The sequence below is a fragment of the Lepidochelys kempii genome, chromosome 9 (assembly GCF_965140285.1).
Source record: "Lepidochelys kempii isolate rLepKem1 chromosome 9, rLepKem1.hap1, whole genome shotgun sequence".
Classification (NCBI taxonomy): Eukaryota; Metazoa; Chordata; order Testudines; family Cheloniidae; genus Lepidochelys; species Lepidochelys kempii.
This window is the reverse complement of record NC_136388.1, coordinates 102,715,602-102,738,656: the sequence shown is the minus strand read 5'-3', so window position 1 is coordinate 102,738,656 and position 23,055 is coordinate 102,715,602. Positions and strand designations below refer to the sequence as shown.

Below are 23,055 nucleotides of genomic sequence, written 5' to 3'. Positions count from 1 at the left end.
AGGCGGAGTCCTTTTTCAAAATAGTCACCATTTCCCATTGGTTCCAGTGAGAATGAAGCCAAGCCACCCTGAGGGAAAGAGAAGGGGACACCTTGGGTACAGCTTGACTTCCCTTCCATTGGAAACAAGAGGGAGACCACTTTGTTCTTCGGGATACCCACTGGCCCCTGCTGAAGGAGACACTTGCAGTGAGGACTGTTACCCCTAACACTGCACACAGGTATACTGACCAGGGAGTGTGTCTGAGGTGTGTGCACACAGGGGAATGCGAGGAATAGCCAGGCTGTGCGTGTGTACAGGGGAATATGGAGGAGCGTGGGGAACTGGTCAGGGTGCTCTGGCTGCTCCAGAGTGGGGTGACCCAAGTGTACAGGTTAATATGGACATAAATAAAAAGTTAAAATAAAATACTGATTTGAAGTTGACCCTTCCTATCTTCTGATCATTAGAAATATCACACAGGAACCTGCTCTTTGGGTTTCTTTTCTTGTTTACCATTCACATATGAAATTTTAATAACTTTAAAGTACATGGAAATTCAAAGACAAAAATCCACGTTCTACTGAAGTTAAGGCTGAGTAAATAGCAGTAACTTATGTAAAAACATTCCAGAATGTTACACCTATCCCAAAACCAAGAATTACTAACCCAGGAAGCTGAGAGTCAAGGTTGAATGTAAAAGCAATCGAAATATGCTTAGAAATGGATCTTTTTCATTTTTAACCTCTCATGGCCTTCCTACAAGGCACAGGTAAAGTTGCTTGGGTGCCTTAACTATGCGTTTCCATTTCTTATGCATTTGGATTACTTTTATATTTAACCAGAACTCTGAATATTCCTGTTAGGAACACTTGGGTGGGGATAATCACTGATGTGTACTAGGCACCTTCACTATCCTCCTACAGGAGAGGCTGAGCCTCCTCTAACCAGAGCCAACCCCTCTAGGCAGCCTCTAGGGTCCCTCCTCTGCAGATGGAACATACCCAGGAATCAGCAATGGACAGCACAGAAATCCCTAGCACAGGCAGAAGTGGTGGGAGGGGGGAACCAGGCTGCATCTCTCCCCTAAGATCATTTATTAATGGCATGTAATAAACATCCCCCCCCGCCACACCCCCTGCACACCCAGTAACCAGCTGAAGTGCCGGCTTCCCCTTCCAAAGCAAGGGGTCTGTGAAGCCCTGGCAGCCAATGGCAGGCTGGGAGAAGAGGGCTGAGGAGCTCTCTCAGAGGAAGTGCTTTGAAGTGGCTCATGAAGGGCCAGCTGCTGGCACAGCATGAGAGGGAGCAGCCCACTCTGGAGGCAGCGTGTGGAGACTCCCTGATGCGCTGGCCCTTTCGGGGCAGCCTTGGCACTCACAGAGAGATGGCGTGTGAGTAGCCAGACAGCAACAGGGAAAGCAAAGCAAAGAAACCAAACAACAGAACTCAGGGAAATCTCTGGAAGGAAAGAGAATTCTCGTCAAACCTCCAAGCTGTGCCGCACTGCGCCAGGCCTTGGACACCAAGCGGAATGCACAGAGAAGAGAACAGAAGGACATAGGACCCCAGGCCATGACAAACCCTCCCAGGGCAAGCAGCCCAAGGGCCCAGCTACACGAAGTGCTCCAGAGCCTGGGCCACACAACTACTTGAGAGCCACTGGGCTGGACCCCACTATGTGTGCTTGTGTGTGGCCAGAGTGGCAGTCCATCCACATTGGGGCTTCTCCTCTCTCCCCACATGTAGCCTTTCAGAAGAGCTTGACTGCCCCACTGCCCCTTTGGGGGAGAAGGGGAACCCTTGTCCTGGATATGCAAGTTCTGGGCCCTTGCCTCACCACCCCAGTGCAGTGCACACAGATGCATGCAAGGGACAGAGGAGGTACTCAAGGCCACTGGGACAGAGCTGGGTCTGTATTGCTGGTGTGCATAGAAAGCTGCTTTCTGGGGAAAACCCAAGTATGATTCTAGAGCACATTTCCCATCTTCTCCCACAATCCTGTCGGTCTCCAGCAGCTGCTCTCCTTCCTGCACACCGGGGTCTGTAACAGTGATGCAGGATCATGCTTTCTCAGGCAAATCCGTTCCCAGAGAGGACTGTGATGTCTCAGATTTTGATATCAGGTGGAAACTGCACACAGGACTCCAAAGAAAAGATCCTGCTTTGTCCCTGCCTTGGGGCTGGAGACTCCAAGGTGGGGCTGTGGAACGTAGGCTAGAAGCAGAATAGTTTCTGAACTGGAACTGTTTCGCAGCATCCCAGGAGGCAGCCATGTGTGCAGGGATCCCAGGGGCAGTAAAGAACGGCTTATTAAAGGGGCTACAGAGCAGGTTTCCATGTGTGCCAGACAACCCAGGAGTAGGGCCATCAGGGGCCAGCATAATGGGAAAGGAGAGGCGTGTGTGTGCATGTGCACACAGAGGTGGCATGCCTGACTGAGGGAGCCACATGGGGTGGAGGCACAATTCCACAGCCAGACGGATTTACATATTTGTACAGGGAGACACAGGAAATTAATGCAGCCAGAGGGCAAAGCTTTCACACACATGGTCCCAGTTCCCACAGCAACCAGAACTCTACTAGGTCTGTTCACAATGAGGCTGTGCACACCCATGTACACAAACATGCCCACTGGTGGTGTACATTTCAGTGGGACCTTTGACTAGGTGTCCCCAGCTCAGAGAGACCAAGTGAAAGGTGCTTTTGCTTGCCTTTGCTGCCATAGGATGAAAGAATGGGATGTTTTGCATTTAAATGTTAAAGAAGGTGAGAGCACTTCTTCCCTGACAGCAGCACTCCCAGGCCTTGGGAGCTGGGACCTGCTGGAGGCTTTGGGTGAATGGGGTGTGAAGTCCATATTTCCCCATCTCCCATACACCCTCAATGGGAGCCTGCTGCACTGGCTTCAGCATGTGAAAGCAGCTGTTCTGAAAGGCTTGGAAACACACCTGGTCCTGCCCTGATTCAAACCCAGATCCTCCCACTGAGGAGCCCAGCCTGGCCCTGGAAAGGGAGGAGCATGTAGCAGGAGCATCCCGAAGGTTCCTCTGAGCAGAGGATGGACGGACAGACAGACAGTATTGCAGGCTGCATGGAGGGCCCACCGTCTTAATCACATGGCACGAGAGGAAGGCTGAAGAAATATGCCGCAGGCCTGGAGAGAATGGACAGGTGCCCCCTCCCACTCTCTCTCTCTCTCTCTCTCTCTCTCTGTCCTCTCTCTGTGCCTCTCTGTCAGGTCCGGCTTGCTACATACCTCCTTTCCTACATATTTTCTTGTTGGGCTTTCGGGCGCATTCCTTGGAAATCCGTTTTACTGTAAAATGAATAAAAGACTACAAAATAACAGGAGGCTCCACCGGCTGGAGTGGGCATGCAATTACAACCACACTGCCCACCCTCCCGCCACCCCCTCTTGGGACCGCGGGACGTGGAGCACCGCTGTGGGAGGAAAACTCTGGGGCCAAGTGTACTGGGATGGAAGGAAGTTATGGTGCTGTTCCCTGCAGCTTGGAACCCCCAAGGGAAGAGAAGCAGAGTGGCTGGGGCTCCAGAGCAGCTGTCTTCCCACAAAACTGCTCAGGATATGGCAGGCTGTCCCCCCTCCCATTCTCTTCCATCATAGGCTCTTGTGTTATCGAGAGATTCTTGCAGCTGGCACAGCCCGTGGGATCCCACAACTCCCCCTTGTGGTGAGGCTGCCACGGGCCTGAGGAAAGGGTGCTGCCTTCTGGGCACTGCTACTTACAATTCAGCTGGAATCCCCTATAAGAGAAAAAGATTAGAGAGAGAAGAGGCACCCTGAGGCACTCAGCCTCACCACAAGGGGCTGGGTCCACAGTGCTCCAGCCCCCACCCAACTCCACGCACTTAGCCCCGGCTGGTCCCAGCGAAGCACATATGCTACTGCATTGTGCCGTGCATGCAGACATCTCCCCTGACCTCCAGCAGAGCATGGCACCACAGAGAGGAGCCAGCCCAGCTCTCCTTGGTCCCTTTCCAGTCACGAGTGGCGGGTGATCCCATCCCAGCAAGAGAGAGAGTGTTCCTCCCAGCCAGCTGCAGCAACCCACGCCCCAGAACGAGCGCAAGAACCTGAGGGTGGGGAGGGTGGCGAGGGAACATAAACCCAAACCAGCTCAAGACGGAGCCTGGCACTCGGCGCCTCGGGAACCCAAACCAGCTCGTCACTCTGTGGACCTGCGGTCAGAGAGTCCCTTTCAGTTTTGGCAACACAAAAGAGGAACCCGTGACAATGCCATGGAGGGGAAGGGAGAGAGCTGTGGGGGGGAGGGGAGAAGAGAGAGCACAAGAGACAGAGAGAGAGGAAAAACAGCTGGAAGGCAGAGGGCAAGCTGAGTGGCCAGAAAAAGCTTTTCCGCAGACCGACAGCATGCTGCAGGTTCCACAAGCACATGCTTCAAACACAACATCCAGGTGAGACCAACCAGAGCTGAGAAGGAGCAGAATAACTCTGGGACCCCCCACCCACCCAGAGAGTGCACGTCTCCTCCTGGCACCCTGGGCGGACTCACCATCCTCGGTGGGAATGTAAATGTTGAGGTACAGGCAATCCTCATTGGGATCCTGAATGTACGTGGCAACTATATCCAGATTGGAGGTGAACCAGATGGGCAGCATGATTTCCGGGACTGCACTGTGGATGTTCTGAGGGCAGACTGGTGAGAAGTGGGTAGCATTCCTTATTCCAGACCAGGAGGAGGGTGGCTCAGGGGGCATGAATCTCTTCTCCCCAGTGGGAGGGGCTGCATAAGGCACCCCCAGATATTGATCCACAGGACCCAGAATCTCGCTAGGCAGTGGAACCCGGACCCCTCGTAACTTCCCATAGTGCGTGTTGACAGTCGGGGAGTAGACCTGGCCATCCATCTGTACAATGGCCAAGCTTAGAACCCAGAGCATGAGGCAAAGGTCCCGGCCTGCAGCCAACTCAGGCACTTGGAGAACAGGGGACAAGGACGGGTTTCTCTTAAGTATCAGCCACATTGTCTGCGATGAGCAGCACCACCATCCAAGCCTTAAGCACTCTCCTGAGGGCTCAGAGGAACCCCATCACGGCAGGCTGCTGCTATCTGTCACGCAGAGCCAGACACCAAGGGAGGACAGAAACTGGAACATAAACCCAGAAACGAACTGGAAACAGTGAGCCAGGGAGATTGGGGAGTGTTCCTCTTCAGAGCCCCCAGCCTGCCTGCTGCTGTTCACCGTCAGACAGAGCAGCCCTGACGGGATTGACGGCTCTGTGGAGAGAGGGGGAGAGGAATTAACAGACATGCACTCTCTCACTGGTGAGAACGGCAGCTCTACCTGACTGAGAAAATCTGCAGCACAAAGGGACCTTGGAACCCACCAGCACATCCCCAGCCCCCTGATTCCAGAGCCTGGCAGAGGTGGGGGAGAGATTTTAATACCTCACCAGAATGCTCCTCACCTCCAGCCTTAGAGAGAGAAAAGAGCCCCTGGATAATCCACTGCTGCTGCCTCCCAGTTACCAGCCAGCCCTACAGTCTGGTCATGCTAAGTGGTGCCAGCTGCAGAGGAGGACAAGAGATTCCTGGAGATCTGGGGGAAAAGGGGATCGGAGGCCTTGTAGAGGTGGGGTGTTCAGACTCCAGAGCAGGAGGTATGTGTGTGTGAACTGCAGAAGCATGGGTCCAGCACCCAGGCTTGAGACACCCAGAGCAGACAGATGATACTAAGGAAAAGGGGATTCAACCACAAACTGGGGAAGCAGCTTGCACACCAGCTACTGGCTTAAGGCTGGGGCAAGGTTCACAGAGAGACAGCCCATGCTAATGGTATCCCGGGGCTGCAGGGGAAGCGAGAAGGCCTGTGTGTAGGGAAAGGACACCACCAGAGAAGAAAGATGAACCACCTCTTCCCCTCTCCTCGGAGTCCAGGTCTGAGGAGCACACTAGCAAGAACGTGACTAGAGCAAGAGGCTGCCAGACTTCAGGAATAGTCAACAGGCCAAGAGAGCACCTAGTGCTTCGAGCTTGGGATGGGGAATCAGTACTGCTTGGTTCCATACTCAACTCTGCTCCCCATTCCCTTCACAACTTGAGAAAATGACTTGCTTTCCCTTCCTGGAAAGAACAATACAGAGCCGGGTTCTCCTGAGAGCAGCTTGAAACCCTGAGATGAAGTGCATGACCATTGACCAAACTAAGTCAAAGCCCCATGGAGCTTTGCAATGAGGCCAAAGGTGAAATGGAAAAACTGCTTGATAAGTTTGTTACATATATTGCTGAATGCTGCGGGGCAATTACCAGATAAGGATTGGAACTTTATAAAAGTTTGTGAAGCTGACTCATCAACAGATATACTGGGAAACCAGCTCTCACAGACAGGACAATTAACCAGGAATGTAAATTGCTTTATTGCTAATTACCAGAAAACTGATGTTGTCAGCTCTCACAAGCAAAATGGTATTGATCAAAACATGGGAAAAAATGGTTACTCACCTTCTCGTAACTGTTGTTCTTCGAGATGTGCTGTTCATGTCCATTACAATCAGGTGTGTGCGTGTGCACGGCAGCTGGAAGATTTTTCCCCTAGCAGTATCTGTCGGGTTGGCCAGGCGCCCCTTGGAGTGGCGCCATCATGGTGCCCAATATAGAGCCCCACCAACCCGCCACCCCCTCAGTTCCTTCTTGCCAGCTACTCTGACAGAGGGGAAGGAGGGTGGGTATTGGAATGGACATGAACAACACACCTCGAAGAACAACAGTTACGAGAAGGTGAGTAGCTGTTTTTTCTTCTTCGAGAGCTTGTTCATGCCATTCTCCCATCAGGGGACTCCCAAGCCTAAATTCAGGAGGCAGGGTCGGAGTTCAAGTGTCCACTGACTGGAGCACCGCTCTGCCAAACATCGCACAGTCTCTGGCCTGCTGGGTAATTGCATAATGCGTGATGGAAGTATGTATGGAGGACCTCGTCGCCGCTCCGCATATTTTCCAGGTCAGGACTTGCGCCAGGAATGCTGCTGATGAAACTTGCGCCCTAGTGGAGTGCACAGTGAGCAGAGGAGCAGGCACCTCTGCCAGGCTATAGCATTCATGAATGCAGGACATGATCCATGAGGAAATTCGTTGGGAGAAGACTGGAAGACCCTTCATCCTGTCTGCCACAGCCACAAACAGTTGAATGGACTTCCTAAACAATTTCTTTCTTTCAATGTAAAAGGCTAGCGCTCTGCGGACATCCAGTGCGTGGAGCCTCTGCTCCCTGCCACTCGAGTGTGGCTTAGGAAAGAACACTGGGAGGAAGATGTCCTGGTTGATGTGAAACTGGGAGACAACCTTCGGGAGAAAAGCTGGATATGGCCTGAGCTGAACCTTGTCCTTATAGAACACAGTGTAAGGGGGCTCTGAAGTCAGGGCCTTGAGCTCAGACACCCTCCTCGCTGAGGTTATCGCCACCAGAAATGCCACCATGACAGGTAGAGTAGGGCACACGTCACCAGCGGTTCAAAGGGCAGACCCATCAATTTGGAAAGGACCAGATTGAGGTCCCAGGTCAGGGTCAGTTGCTGGATGTGCAGATATAGCCTGTTGAGACCTTTCAAGAAACGGCTAACCCTAGGGTTGGAAAACACCAACCGGTCTTCTGAACCTGGATCAGGGGTGGGCAAACTACAGCCCGGGGGCCACATCCAGCCCTCCAGCTTCTGCCAGGGAGTGGGGTCCGGGGCTTGTCCCACTCTGGCGCTCCAGCTGGGGAGTGGGATGAGGGGCTTGCCCTCCTCCATGCGGCTCCCGGAAGCAGTGGGATGTCCCCCCCCGGCTCCTTCACATAGGTGCAGCCAAGGGGCTCCGCATGCTTCCCCCACAGCTCCCCTTGGCTGGGAACCAGGGCCAATGGGAGCTGCAGGGGCGGCACCTGTGGACAGGGCAGCACCAAGCTGCCTGGCCACACCTCCGCGTAGGAGCCCAAGGGGGAACATGCTGCTGCTTCTGGGAGCTGCTTGAGGTAAGCGCCGCCTGGAGCCTGAGCCCCTGACCCCTTCCTGAACCCCAACCCCATATCCCAGCCCTGATCCTGCTCCTGCCCTCTGAACCTCTCGGTCCCAGCCCGGAGCACCCTCCTGCACCCCCAACCCCTCATCCCCAGCTCCACCCCAGAGCCCGCACCGCCAGCTGGAGCCCTCATCTTCCCCCTGCCCCACACCCCAACCCCCTGCCCCAGCCTAGAGCCACCTCCTACTCCCTGAACTCCTCACCTGGCCCTACCCCAGAGCCCTCACCTCCTCCCACACCCCAACCCCCAATTTCGTGAGCATTCATGGCCCTCCATACAATTTCCATACCCAGATGTGGCCCTCAGGCCAAAAAGTTTGCCCACCCCTGGCCTGGATGGAAGGCAGAGATGGTGGCCAAGTGAACCCTTATTAACGACATGGACAGTCCCTGCTGCTTGAGATAGAGAAGGTAGTCCAGTATGAGTGGTACAGAGGCGAGCATCGGGGACAAGTGATGCTGCGCCAACCAAAATGATAATCTCTTCCACTTGGCAAGGTAGGTAGCCCTGCTGGAGGGTTTCTTACTGTCAAAGAGGACTTGTTTAACCAGGTCTGAGCAGGAGAGCTCTGTGGGGTTCATCCATGGAGCTTCCATGCCATGAGGTGCAATGACTCAAGGTTCGAGTGTTGGAGATGCCTGGGATCCTGAATTAGTAAATTTGGGAAGAGTGCCAAGGTAACTGGGGCTTCCACAGACATCTCCAGGAGAGATATGTACCAGTGTTGGCAGGGCCCAATTGGAGCTATCGATATCACTGAAGCCTCTTCCTGCCGTATCTTGAGGAGTACCTTGTGAACAAGAGGGATGCGTGGGAATACGTAGAGATGAGGGCCTCCCCATGGGAGGACAAACGCGTCTGCGATTTAGCCCGGGCTGTGGTTCAGGAAGGAGCAAAACTGTTGGCTCTTCCTGTTGTGTCATGAATAGGTCCATCTGGGGAAAGTCCCACCGTTGGAAGATGGAGTTTGTGATGTCCGGGCATAGGGACAACTCATGGCCATGAAAGGACCTGCTGAGACAATTTGCCAACTCATTCTGTACTCCAGGGAGGTACGATACTTGCAGGAGTATTGAATGAGCTACACAAAGGTCCCACAGCGTGAGGGCTTTGTGGCACAGGGAAGAGGAGCATGCACCCCCGTTTGTAGAATGGGATATAGAACATCGCCGTGGTGTTGTCTGTCATGACTGATATACATCTCCCTGTCAACTGGGCTCAGAAAGTCTAGCATGCCAGACGCACCGCTCTCAGCTCTCTGACACTGGTGTGGAGAGCGAGTTCCACCTGAGACCAGAAGCCTTGTGTCTTGAAGTCTCCAGATGTGCCCAGAGCTGACGCATCCATCACTAGTGAGAGAAATGGTTGAGGACTGCTGAAGGGGATCCCTGCACTCACTACCTGTGTGTCGAGCCACCACTGGAGGGAGTCGAGGACTGGGCAAGGCAGAGTCACGACCCTGTCCAAACTGTCCTGTGCTGACCAATACACCAAGGCTAGCCACAATTGGAGCGGCCGGAGTCTGAGCCTTGCATGTTGCACCACATAGGTACAAGAGGCCATATGTCCTAGAAGCTTCAGGCAATTCTTTGGTGGTGGGAAACTGCCTGAGACTTCAGATGATGTCACCCAGGGCTCGAAACCTTGCTTCCGGGAGGTATGCCCTGGTCTGTGTCAGGTCCGGTACCGCCCCTATGAACTCTGTCTGCTGAACAGGGGACAGAATCGATTTCCCCACGTTCAGGAGAAGACCCAGTTCATTGAAAGACGTTCTTATGAAGTCGACTTGTGGCTCCACTTGTGCCCTGCGGCGGCCCTTGCTCAGCCAGTCGTCGAGCTACGGGAACACCTGTACCTGGCGCCTGTGTAGGAATGCGGCCACGACTGCCAGGCACTTGGTAAACACACAAGGCAGGTACTGCAGACATGCCAAATGGGAGGACTGTGAACTGATAGTGGCTGCTGCTCACCACAAGCCTGAGGTACCTTCTGTGGGACGCTGTAATTGCTATATAAAAGTATCCGTCCTTCAAGTTGAGAGCGGCATAGCAGTCCCCTGGATCCAAGGAAGGGATGATGAAGGCCAAAGAGACTATGTGGAACTTCAGTTTCCTCATTCACTTGTTGAGCTCTCGAGGTCTAGGATGAGCCTGAGGCTGCCTTTGGCTTTCGGTATTAGGAAATATGAACTGCTTCCACAGCCTGCAGCGAAAGAAGCGAGTGCACCTCCTGTGTGAGGAGTTGCTCCTGAGAAGCATCCCTGAAGAGGGACAGGGAAGGGGGTGGACGGGCAGAAAACTGGAAGGAGTATCCCTTCTATACCATGTGGAGCACCCAGCAGTCCGATCTGATATGGGCCCACGCAGGGTAGAAAGGGGATAGTTGGGACGAGAAGATAAGGCGGGTCGGATCCAGTTCAAGTTCTAGTGTGCCATCCTTGTTCGCCCCTTAAAAAGGCCTACTTCTAGCTAGACAAAGGTTTGGACGGGCCAGAACCCTAGCCTGAGGATGGATGCCGCCTCTTCCTGCCGCTCCTGCTTCTCCTTCATGAGCGATCCTGCCAGTTCTGCAGTTGGTAGAAATGCAGAGGAGCTTGCAGCCTAAAATGCTTCTGCGCATGGCGGGGGTGTGGAAGCCCAGCAATATTTTAGGGAGGCGCTTGAGTCTTTTAGGCTACGTAGCCTTTTATCCGTCTTATCGGAAAATAGAGTCCCCTCAGAGGGGAGATCCTGAATGGTCTGCTGGACCTTGTATGGCAGACCTGATACCTGGAGCCAGGAGCCCCTTCTCAAGACAATCCTGGTAGACATCACCTGAGTGGCCACACATCAGCCCCATCCAGAGTGGACTGCAACGAAGCTCGGGAAATGAGTTTGCCCTCTTCCACCAGGGCCGAGAATTCAGCATGGGAGTCCTGCGGCAGCAGCTCTGCAAACTTTGCCATTGCCCCGCATGTATTGTAGCAGTACCTGCTGACAATGGCCTGCTGTTTAGAAATGCGGAGCTGCAAGCCGCCAGTGGAGTAGACCTTTGTACCAAAAAGGTTGAGTTGTTTTGCCTTCTGATTCCTTGGGGAGGGGGCTTGGTCGCCCTGGTGCTCGTGTTGGTTAGAAGCATCCACAACAAAGGAATCTGGTGGAGGATGGGTATACAAGTGCTCGTAGCCCCTGGACGGCACAAAATAGCATCTTTCATTGCACTTAGGCATGGGGGCAACGAAGCTGGGGTTTGCCACAAGGTTTTTGTGGTGTTGGCAATGGTCTTCATGAGGAGTAGGGCAATACATGCTGGTCCAGAGTGGCCGAGGATATCCACCATTGGATCTGCGTCCTCCATTACCCTCTCCGCCTGAATGCCCAGGCCCTTGGCAACCATCCTCAGCAATTGCTGTAGGACCCTGTTGTCCTCCAGGGCCAGGGCTACCAAAGCACCCACTAGCGCTTCATCTGGAGAGGCGGAAGAGACCCCCGGCAAAGAGTGGTTGCTCTCTTTCCTCCGTGCCCAAGGGGTTCTGCGCTGCTTGGGGATCCTGGGCTGGAGCCGACGCGAATGGTTCCATGGCCCTCTGTGCCGGAGCTGTATACGTCAGTACTGAGGCCGCCAGTGCTGAAGCTGGACCCAGTGGTGCTGGGGCTGCCAGTGCTGAGGATGTCGGCACTGATACCGCTGGGCCTGGCATAGCCGGCGCTGGCATAGCAGGGGGAGTGATGGAGCTACCCCCGATCCTGCCGATGCTGGTACGAAAGTGGCTGAGGCCTCCGCCACCGCCCTAGAATGCGACCCTTCGCTCTGCCTTTGGCCTTAGTGAGTCCTTGGACCCAGGGAGTCCAAAAGGGCCACTGTGCGGGGGGCTGCCACGGCACGGGCCATGGTGCCAGGTAAGGGTACCGGTGTCATGATGATCTGGACCGTCGACTTCTGCTCTTACAAGATCAATAGGAGTCCGACTCCGAGGTCTCTGAAAAGGAGGACCATGGAGGAACGGTACTTCGAGGCACCGAGGGTCTGCGCCAAGGACTCAGGGCCCGACGAGGCTCCTGACCCTGTTCTGGAGCCAGGAAGCAGTGCACCGGGGATGGAGATCGCTGGGCCATCATTTCGGGCTTTCCTCTTGAGGGTGCTGGGGGAGCAACCTCTCCCGTCTAGGTGGGGAGAATGGGGCCGTGAGCTGGAGCAGATCCCATGCTGCCTCAAACGCCTCCGGGGTCGACGGGAGGTGAAGTTGTTGGCTTGGCCTCGGCGAGCAAGAAGGGTCCGGACTTGACTGCCCTTCCATTGGGGCAGGAGTTGACGTAACTGTCTCTCACAGTGAGGCCGAAGTAGTGTGGACCGGCTCAGGTCTCACAATGGCTGGCTCCTTCAGTCTACCGGGGGAGGTGATGGACACGACCCCTCTCCGGCCACTGCTTCTTCTGCGGCACCGGTGATTGGGACTGTGCCTCCCTGCAGCATGTGAGCTGTGAGTGGAGCCATGACGGTGCCGATAGTCCTTGTCTTTACTCAGCACTCATCCCCATGCCAAGGGTGCTGGGGCACTGCGTACCAAGGAGGTGGTACTCTGTGCCAGATCCGCCAGCCCGGAATCAGACTGGGGCCAGAGAGCCACTTCCTGTAGTAGGATCTTCAGGCGCTGATCTCTATCTTTCAGTGTCCTGGGGCGAAACCCCGTGCAGATCCTACAGCGATCTTTTTGACGGCTCTCCCCCAAACACTTCAAAAACGAAATGTGAGGATCGCTTCTCGGCACACACTTGCTGCAGACCTCACAGGCTTTGAAGCCAGAAGACTGTGCTGGAGGGGAAACCCCTCCAAAGGAAACTTAATAACTAAGTAAAGTACCTACTAACTACTTAACACTAACTACAGAACTAATTAGAACTCTATACAGACTGCCAAATGTGCTTGTCAGACAAGAGCAAGGGGAAGTTCCAGCTAACTGTCACTGGCAATCAGAAGGAATGGAGGGGGTGGCAGATCGGTAGGGCCCTATATTGAGCACCATGATGGCGCACTTCAGGGGATGCCCAACAGATACTATTGGAGAAAAATCTTCTGGCGCGCGCACACACCAGATTGGAATTGACATGAACAAGCACTCGAACAAGAATTGTTTGATGTTGTTGCTGCAAGTGTAATTGAAAAGGAGGTGTTATGTCACCAAAATAAGAAAGTAGCTATTAGTAAATAAGTAAAGTATATTATGTTTAGAATCTAGTCCAACCCCCTGCTCAAAGCAGGACCGATCCCCAACTAAATCATCCCAGCCAGGGCTTTGTCAAGCCTGACCTTAAAAACCTCAAAGGAAGGAGATTCCACCACCTCCCTAGGTAACGCATTCCAGTGTTTCACCACCCTCCTAGTGAAAAAGTTTTTCCTAATATCCAACCTAACCTCCCACACTGCAACTTGAGACCATTACTCCTTGTTCTGTCATCTGCTACCACTGAGAACAGTCTAGATCCAGCCTCTCTGGAACCCCCTTTCAGGTAGTTGAAAGCAGCTATCAAATCCCCCCTCATTCTTCTCTTCCACACACTAAACAATCCCAGTTCTCTCAGCCTCTCCTCATAACTCATGTGTTCCAGTCCCCTAATCATTTTTGTTGTCCTCTGCTCGACGATTTCCAATTTTTTCACATCCTTCTTGCAGTGTGGGTCCCAAAACTGGACACAGTACTCCAGATGAGGCCTCACCAATGTCAAATAGAGGGGAACGATCACATCCCTCGATCTGCTGGCAATGCCCCTACTTATACAGCCCAAAATGCCATTGGCCTTTTTGGCAACAAGGGCACACTGTTGACTCATATCCAGCTTCTCGTCCACTGTAACCCCTAGGTCCTTTTCTGCAGAACTGCTGCCGAGCCATTCGGTCCCTAGTCTGTAGCAGTGCATGGGATTCTTCCATCCTAAGTGCAGGACTCTGCACTTGTCCTTGTTGAACCTCATCAGATTTCTTTTGGCCCAATCCTTGAATTTGTCTAGGGCCCTCTGTACCCTATCCCTACCCTCCAACGTATCTACCTCTCCTCCCAGTTTAGCGTCGTCTGCAAACTTGCTGAGGGTGCAATCCACACCATCCTCCAGATCATTAATGAAGATATTGAACAAAACCAGCCCCAGGACTGACCCTTGGTGCACTCCACTTGACACCGGCTGCCAACTAGACATGGAGCCATTGATCACTATCCGTTGAGCCCGACGATCTAGCCAACTTTCTATCCACCTTATAGTCCATTCATCCAGCCCATACTTCTTTAACTTGCTGGCAAGAATACTGTGGGAGACTGTATCAAAAGCTTTGCTAAAGTCAAGGAACAACACGTCCACTGCTTTCCCCTCATCCACAGAGCCAGTTATCTCGTCAATCAAGGGGAGATGTGTAGTGTTATAACTTCAGAGCTAGGTAACAGAGCAATTCCAGATGGACAGGACAGGACAAACTGTTTTATTAATGCTTAGCTAATATGCCCTGTGTACCAAACCACAGCTGGTGCAGAATGCCTCTAACATTTTGCTAACTTCTGGAATGCCGTGCTCAAAACAAGATAAGAAACTAGTTGCAATCTGTGTTTACATGCAGGCTCTGTACAGGCCTAGCAAAATATCATTGAAAACATGTCAAAGAATATAGTTAAGAATAATATGTTAGGTCCAAAGTAATGCAAAGAAATGGTGAAAGACTCATCTGTTGTAAACAACCTGAATATATACAGTAGTAGAGTGAAGCTCAGATTTTGAGGCAGTAGACTGACCAGCTGCATTACTGCCTCCCAGACAGGCTGGTAACATATAGACCTTCCCTTTTGTATTATGTTGTATTAATCTTTGACTAATGAAGTTGATTAAGCCTAACTATTTGACATCTCTCGTTACGGAGTTAATCGAACTTGTAACATGACAGAAGAGCCAAGTATTGCTAATTGACATGGAGAGCATCTGCCTGCAGACGCAGCACAAACACAAAGGAATGCCTGGTGGGGCTGGACAGAGATAGCCTCCACTGGACAAGTGGAAGAAAGGAAGGAAAGCCCAAGGGTCAGGGCACAAGCCTAAGACTTGGGAGACCTGGGTTCAAACCCCTGCTCCACCACGAACTCCTTGGGTAACCTTGGGCAACTCCCTTAGTCTCTTTGGGCCCCAGCCCATGCGCTGAGGGGTGTGTGAGGATAAATGCATTAAAGATCATGAGGCATACTACTGTGAGGGGATGCCCTCAGCCCTCCTCCCCCTGCAGAACCCACCCCATGAACCCCTGCCCAATGACCTCTCCCCACTAGGTTTCACATAGCAGCCATGAACCGCAAAAGCCCTCTGCCTTAGTGAGAAGCATTCATGTGTTGGGCGAGGGCTGCCCCCCACACTCGTGTCTCCTCCCCTCCCCTCCCCTCCAGGTACTGTCTGAGGGGCATACAGGGAGTGGGAAATGGAAGGAGCCCCTAGCGAAGCAATGGTACCCACAGCTGTCTTCTGCTCTGTGGCAGAGTGTATATGCAGTCACTGTGCATCCATTCTCCCCTGCCAGGGTGTCTCACTGCCAGCCCTGGGGCTTTGTTTTAGTACTGCGTCTCCTAGAACACAGTCACCTCTTCCTCTCTGAGTCAGCCCAGCTGCCTTCCCCTCGCCTCACTATTTGTCCCCTTCATTACTATCCCCACCTCCCAGCCACACTCCAAGCAACCCCAGACCATCCCACTTCTGGATGGGTCCTAGCCCAGCTCCCAGTACCCTGGGCTGGAGGGCTCTCACCAGGGGTCCCCCTGCCAGTGACAGCGTTATGGATCAGGCATTAAAGTGGAGAAGCAGCTGAGCAGTCTCAGTACAATCAGGTCAGTGTGACACGCTCACACTTTGTTGCCAGTCAAGCAAAGAGAAACTGCAAGGGCCCTCGTGCAGGGAACCCTGGCATCATGTGCCTGCCTGCCAGCCCCAGCGGGGGACAGTCCCTGCCTGTGAAGGAAAGCTGGCAGGAAGCTGCTTCAGATGGGGACCTGTAGATGTGTCAGCAAGCAGAGCTCCTGCACCAGGGAGCCCTTGCTGGAGGGTGTTTGGATTTACAATGCTCCGCCATTCCCCTCCCCCAGTCTGGGAGCTATTCTGCCTGCTGCATTTGTTTCTTATGTAACTAGTAGTCCCCTCCCTCCCTCCCTCTCCTTCAATGCTGCTGCCTCCTGCAGGGATGAGGCAGAGAAAGGTGGTGGAGGCTGCTGACTCACTGTGAAGTCCCCATCAGACAGTGCCAGGGAAGGAGAATAAAACCAGTGCGGTTGGCAGCCCAGCCCAGCCCAGCTCCTCTTCCTCCGATGGGCAATTTCACAGATGAGTCCCCTGCCCACAGGGGACCACTGGCCTGGCAGGGCTCCCACTGGGAGCCAGGTGCAGTAGGGACCTGGCTAAGCAGTACTGCCCTTACCCAGGAATGGAGGCTGGGTAGCAGCAGGACCCTTTCCTTTGTGCCTCTGTAGCAACCTGGCAAATCTCCCCAGAGAGCATGGAAGGCTGCACAGAGGTGCCTTGCAGTTATTGGAGCATAAAATAAGAGCCTTTTGCTGGCTAGCTGGAAATGGTTCACTTCTGGACTCCACAGACCAGAAAGCACCTCTGTAGAGAAGGAAAATCCAGAGAGAAAAATACATACAGGGTATCTGAAAGTTGCACTACATTTGTGCAGCTAATTCACTGCTGGTAATTAAGGTATGGGCTCCCACTGTGTCTGGCCTTTCCAAGACAGCCAGGGGAGCACAGCATGCACTGAGAAATCAGCACAGAACCTCCATAACAGGAGACATTTGGCCTAGAAAGAGGGGGTTACTTACCTGTAACTGGGGGTTCTTCAAGATCATAAAATCATAGAATATCAGGGTTGGAAGGGACCTCAGGAGATCATCTAGTCCAACCCCCTGCTCAAAGCAGGACCAATCCCTAATTTTTGCCCCAGATCCCTAAACAGCCCCCTCAAGGATTGAACTCACAACCCTGGGTTTAGCAGGCCAATGCTCAAGCCACTGAGCTATCCCTCCCCCGCAAGATGTGTGGTCCCTATTTGTATTCCATACATGGGTGTGCATACATGCCATGCGCTTGAGTCCACAAGTGTTCCTTAGCAGTGTCCTCTTGTGCTCGCAGCCGAGGGTATAACAGGCCATGCAGGTTGACACTGCTCCAGTATCCCTCTTACTGCTGTCCAGTCCATTCTGCAGCAGAAGGGATGGAATACAAATAAGGAAACTATCTCAAAGACCTCTCCAGTTACAGATCGTCTTCTTTGGGTGATGCTTCCTATGTATATTCCATACGTGGGTGATTAGCGAGCAGTGATCAGTATGGAGGTGGGCACGAGGATGTGATAGGAAGTGCAGGCTGCAGTATGGTTTGGTCCACAGCAGCATCCGTAGCTGCAGCTTGTGCAATAGTGTAGTGGGACGTGAACGGGTGGACGGAGCAACAGGTTGCTGCACAGCAAAGGTCTTGCAATGAGATGTCTGTGAGACAGGCCAATGTGCCAGCTTGCACTCACATAGAATGCGCTGTGATTCCATCAGGCAGGGGTACATTGCATTGTGTGTAGCTTTTGTGGATGCACCTGGAGACCCATTGGGAGGAGAGGGCCTGGCCCTTGGATCGGTCGGCAATGGCCACAAATAGAGGTAGAACGCCAGTGCACAGCGGATGTCAATGGAGTGCAAGACCCTGTCCATGTGAGGTGTGTGTGGTCTGGTAGCTGGATGCACAGATATAGGTGGAACTCCGACACTACTTGGGAGGAATTTAGGGTATAGCTGTAAGAAAACTTTATCCTTGTGGAATACAGTGTAAGGGGAGGTCTGTCATAATGGCTGCCAGTTGACTGATCTGTCTAGCTGAGGTAATGGCTACCAAGAATATCACCTTCATGGAGTTGTGGGAGAAGAAGCAGGTTGCCAGTGGCTCGAAGGGTTGCTTCATGAGAGCGGAGAGAATGAGATTAAGGTCCCACACTGGTGTGGACCTGAGTACTGGCAGGAAGGTGTTGAGTAAATCCTTCATGAAATGGACAGTGGTATGGTGTGAAAACATGGAGGCACCACCCACTGAGTGTGGGCGGGGGGGCACTGCGAGTGCTAAGGGCTAGACCTGACGTTTTGAGATTGAGAAGGTAGTTGAAGGACAATAGGTATAGATATAGCGCTCAGATGATGGTTATTGAGCCCAGGAGGTGAAGAGTCTCCATTTAGCTTTGTAGCAGACACTTGTAGATGCCCTCCTGCTCTGGTTAAGGATGCGTCACACGAGAGTGGAGCATGACCTATCGCCGAGCCCCATCCAAATACCAGGCCATGAGATGAAGAGAGCCCAGATGTCAGACCCTGCCCTCACCTTGTGTGAGGAGACCCAGGAGTGTCTGGAGCTAGAGTGGTGTGCAGGTGGAGAGTCTAAGGAGGTCCGTTAACCAGAACAGATGGGGCCAGAATGAGGCTACGAGTATCGTGGTGGCTTGGTCCCGGTGGATCTTGTGCAGCACTTGTGGGAGGAGGGGAATGGGGGGAAGATGTAGTGGAGGTCATCTGTCATGGGGAGGAGAAGGGCATCACCCTGCAAGTTTTCCCTATGGCTCCCCTGGAACAAAAGAGGAGCAGTTTTGGGTTCTCATGATTGGCACAGAGATCCCCCTGCAGGGTGTCCCGTTTGTGGAACAGGCAACGGACCATGTTGTCGTGTAACTCCCACTCGTGGTTGAGGTAAAGAGTCCTGCTGAGCACGTCGACCAGGGTATTTGGGGTGCCTGGGAGATACTTGGCTTGGAGCACAATGCGGTGATTGATGCCTCAGTTCCAAAGGCGGATGGACTCAGAGCAGAGGGAAGGAGACTTGGAGCCACCCTACTTGTTGATGTACACAACTGCCACAATGTTGCTGGAGAGCAAATGAACACAGCAGGACTGAATGAGGAAGAAATGCCTGGCACATGAAATGGACTGCCCGCCGCTGTAGCACATTTATATCCATCCTGGTTTCTCATGGTGTCCACACCCCCTGGATTGTGGAACTGTTGGGGAGGCATCCATTGTGAGGGTAGCCTGTGGGGTAACAGGGTGAAGAGGGTATCCACCATGACCTTGGAAGGATTGGTCCACCACATGAGGGAGGAGAGCACAGTTCAAGGAAAAAGAACCCTGGCCTCCATACGGTCCGGGTTGGGCCTGTAGATGGAGAGGAACCACATCTGGAAGAAACACATAGGCAGGCGAGCATGAGATGTTATAAAGGTGCAGGCTGCCATATGTCCAAGGAGAGAGAGACAATGGCAGACCATGATGCGGGTCCACAATAATGGTTGTCAGGTGATGCAAATCAGTCTGCCAGAAGAAAGGCTTGTGCAACACAATTGAGTCATGCTCCAATAAAGTGGATCACCTGTGCAGGCATGAACACCGACTTTTCCTTGTTGATGCAAATACCTAGAGATGCCAGGAGAGTGGGAAGGGTGAGGATGGCAGTGATGAGCTCCTGGTCGGAATAGTGTGACAAGGAGCCTGTCATCTAGGAAGGGATGTACCAAGTAGCTGAGGTGGCATATTTGTGTTGCCATTGAGGTGAAAAACTTCATGAAGTCTTGTGGAGCAGTGGCTATGCTGAAAGGGAGGACCCAAAATTGGTAGTGGTGGTGTCCTACCCGAAAACAAAGACATTTTCAGTGGGCCAGGTGAATGTCCACGTGGAAACAGGTGTCCTTCATGTCCAGAGCCGTGAACCAGGCCCTCCAGGGGAGAGATGGGACAATTGATGTCAGCATCACCATACGAAATTTGGATTTCTTGATAAAGGTGTTCAACAGCCGAAAGTTGAGAACGGGGTGGCGCCCTCCGCCCTTCTTCAGGATGAGGAAGTATGGGGAGCAGAAGTCTCATCCCATGTAAGGAGGTGGGACCTGTTCTATGGCTCCCTTTAGGAGAAGGGCATCCACTTCTTGTTGGAAAGGCGTTAATGTGAAGGCTCCCCTGATGATGTCTGGGGGTGGGGGAAAATTGATGTTAGGGAAAAGAAAATTTCTATGGAGCATCCATGGTGTATGATCTCCAATACCCAACTGTCTGCAATGGTCATGCCCCAATTGTGGGCAAATAGGGCAAGACGACCCCCAAAGATGACATGGGGTGCCGTGGATGGTATCAGAGGAGGTTCCCAGGTCTCTACCGTCATGTCAAAACTGGGGTTTTGGCTGTTGGTGGGAGAGGGTCAAGGAGGTGGTCATGGCAGAGGCAGGGAAGCGCAGTCGTTGGGAGCGGTGCCACCTGCATGGGGCTTCCTGCTGGCATTGGTAGTAGGCCAGGTAGGGCATGTGTGGGTGTGGATGAAACTGCTGCCTCGGTCACCGGTGTGTGGGGCCAGAGTATATACCCCATGGGTCCATAACGTGGCCCTGGAGTCCTTCAAAGAATGAAGGGACTTGTCCATTTTATTGTGAAACAGCCTGTCCTCCTCATAAGGGAAGTCCTTGATTGTATGTTGGATCTCCCTGGGGAAGCTGGACAACTGGAGCCATGAGTCCTCATGCATGATGACCCCAGTCATGAGGGAGCAAGAGGACATGTCAGCCAGCTCTACAGCCACTTGGAGACACACCTTGACAACCAGCACCTGAAACTGCTGCCATAGGTCTGGTTACTCTGATAGCCTAGAGAAGCTATTAAAATCATACTTGGCTAGCACAGCCTGTTAATTCACAATCTGGAACTGTAGCACTGCCAAGGACTATATTTTCCTCCCCAACAGGTCCATGCACTTAGCCACCCTATTTGGAGTGGCTGACTTCTGTGGGTGCTGGTGTGCTGCTCAGCTGCCGCATGGACAACGAGAGAGCTGGGGGGGTGGCTGTGAAAAAAGAAAATTTGTCCCCTTAGCTGGGCACAATATCTCTTCTGCCCACTTTGGTGTGGGGCACAGAAGGCAGGGGTATGCCACGCGGTCCACGCTTGGTGGAGGAAGGCTTCATTAATAAGCAGCACCACCCTTGAGAGCCCCTGAGATTGGGGAATGTCCAGGAGCTGGTGTTGCTGGTCCTGATCCTCCTTCAGTGGCATCCCCAGGTCCACTGCCATCCTCTGGAGCAAGTCCTAATATTGCCAATGGTCATCTGGCAGAGAAAGGAAGGAAGGAGTAAGTGCCTTGTCCGGTGAAGAGGAAGTTGCCGTGGGGATTGGTGTAGGCAACGGCATCTATGGAGGAGTCTGGGAGGAGTGACAGAATGTTTGGGAGGGTGGGTAGTGTGGGTGGTAGGGGTACCAGGGCATCCCATGGGTATCAGTAACAGATCCTCACTGTTGGATCATACACTGGTGAATAAGGCAGTTGGGGATATGACTCCAGTTTGCAATGTGACATCGGGGACAAGGAGCGTTCTGGCTCTGAAAACTCCGTAGACTCTGAGGACGGTACGGGCAGCGGGGGAACCAGCGGTACGGCGCCTGTAGTGGCCTGCCCAGCAGGAGCAGAAGCGGCCTGTCTGCCAGAGTGGGAACCGCTCGGGTGAATGTGGGTCCAAACAGGCTTGGAGAGAGTGGGTACAGGAACAGCAATTTCTCTGTGGAAATGACGGGCTGCAAGCCGCTGGGAGTCTGTAAAGTGCCTTTGGAGATACCAGAGTGCCCCGATGGGTGTCTGCAGAGTTGGCTTGTCCAAGCAGCATGGAAGTGGTGGCAGGATAGGCAGTGTGCACGCTGGTACCAAGGTGACCATCAGTACCACTGGGTCTCATTTGCACCAAGCTTTACCCTTCACAACATTTCACTCAACCTGGCTCAGGGAGGAAATGCTGTGAGGGAGCAGTCCACTGTGGGGATCTGCTCTTGTGCCTGTCCGAGTGCTGCTTGCCCTCATGTCTGATCCAAGCCATGCAAAGTGCTCAGAGGGGTGCTCACCACTGGCAATGGTCACTAATATTGGGCATGCAGTCTCATTGATTCCCCCATTAGAAATTTACGGAGGCAGAGCTCCCAAGTTTCCCAAGTTCAGGGTGGGAAGGACTTGCAGATGGAGTAACAAGCCACGATGTGAGCCTCGCCAAGGCAGAAAGACACCTCTGGTGCTCGTCGCTCATGGAGAATGAGCACAGGCAGGGGAGACAGATTTTAAACCCTGGAACGTGGGGCATAGTACCCAGGTGGGACTGTCCCCAAATGGGGAGAAACTATCACTAACTAAACTATCTACTCTACAACTACTATGTACAACTATGTACAAGAATGAACAACATCCATTTTGAAGCACTTGGAAGAGAGGAAGGTGATCAGGAACAATCAACATGGATTCACCAAGGGCAAGTCATGCCTGACCCACCTGATTGCCTTGTATGATGAGATAACTGACTTTGTGGCTATGGGGAAAATGGTGGATGTGGTATGTCTTGACTTTCGCCAAGCTTTTGATATGGTCTCCCACAGTATTCTTGCCAGCAAGTTAAAGAAGTATGGATTGGATGAACAGACTATAAGGTGGATAGAAAGCTGGCTAGATTGTCAGGCTCACTGGGTAGTAATCAACGGCTCAATGTCTAGCTGGCAGCCAGTATCAAACGGAGTGCCCCAGGGGTCGGTCCTGGGGCCGGTTTTGTTCAACATCTTTATCAATGATTGGGATGAATTGCACCTTCAGCAAGTTTGCAGATGACACTAAGCTGGGGGGAGAGGTAGACATGCTGGAGGGTCAGGATAGGGTCCAGAGAGACCCAGACAAACTGGAGGATTGGGCCAAAAGAAATCTGATGAGGTTCAACAAGGACAAGTGCAGAGTCCTGCACTTAGGAAGGAAGAATCCCATGAATCGCTACAGACTGCGGACCAACTGGCTAAGCAGCAGTTCTGCAGAAAAGGACCTAGGGATTACAGTGGATGAGAAGCTGGATATGAGTCAGCAATGTGCCCTTGTTGCCAAGAAGGCCAAAGGTATATTGGGCTGTATTAGCAGGAGCATTGCCAGCAGATCGAGGGAAGTGATTATTCCCCGCTATTCAGCACTGGTGAGGCCACACTTGGAGCATTGTGTCCAGTTTTGGTCC

General features: G+C 52.9%; 1 protein-coding gene across 8 annotated transcripts in view; it reads right to left on the bottom strand.

The window, feature by feature from the left end:
- Positions 1 to 23,055, bottom strand: part of NLGN3 (neuroligin 3) — a 122,383-nt gene that overhangs the window by 63,865 nt on the left and 35,463 nt on the right. For 5 of the 8 annotated variants that reach the window (XR_012160653.2, XR_012160655.2, XR_012160654.2 and 2 more), the window contains exons 2-3: positions 4,518 to 5,243; positions 3,239 to 3,298 (exon numbers count right to left, since the gene is read on the bottom strand). Coding sequence is in view for 1 of the 8 variants with exons in the window: in XM_073358647.2 (XP_073214748.1) it covers positions 3,239 to 3,298; positions 4,518 to 4,989 (532 nt within the window). In the remaining 7 variants the exon portion in view is untranslated. The remainder of the gene's footprint in view (positions 1 to 3,238; positions 3,299 to 4,517; positions 5,244 to 23,055) is intronic. The other 3 variants (XR_012160656.2, XR_012160657.2, XR_012160660.2) reach the window with 1 other exon arrangement.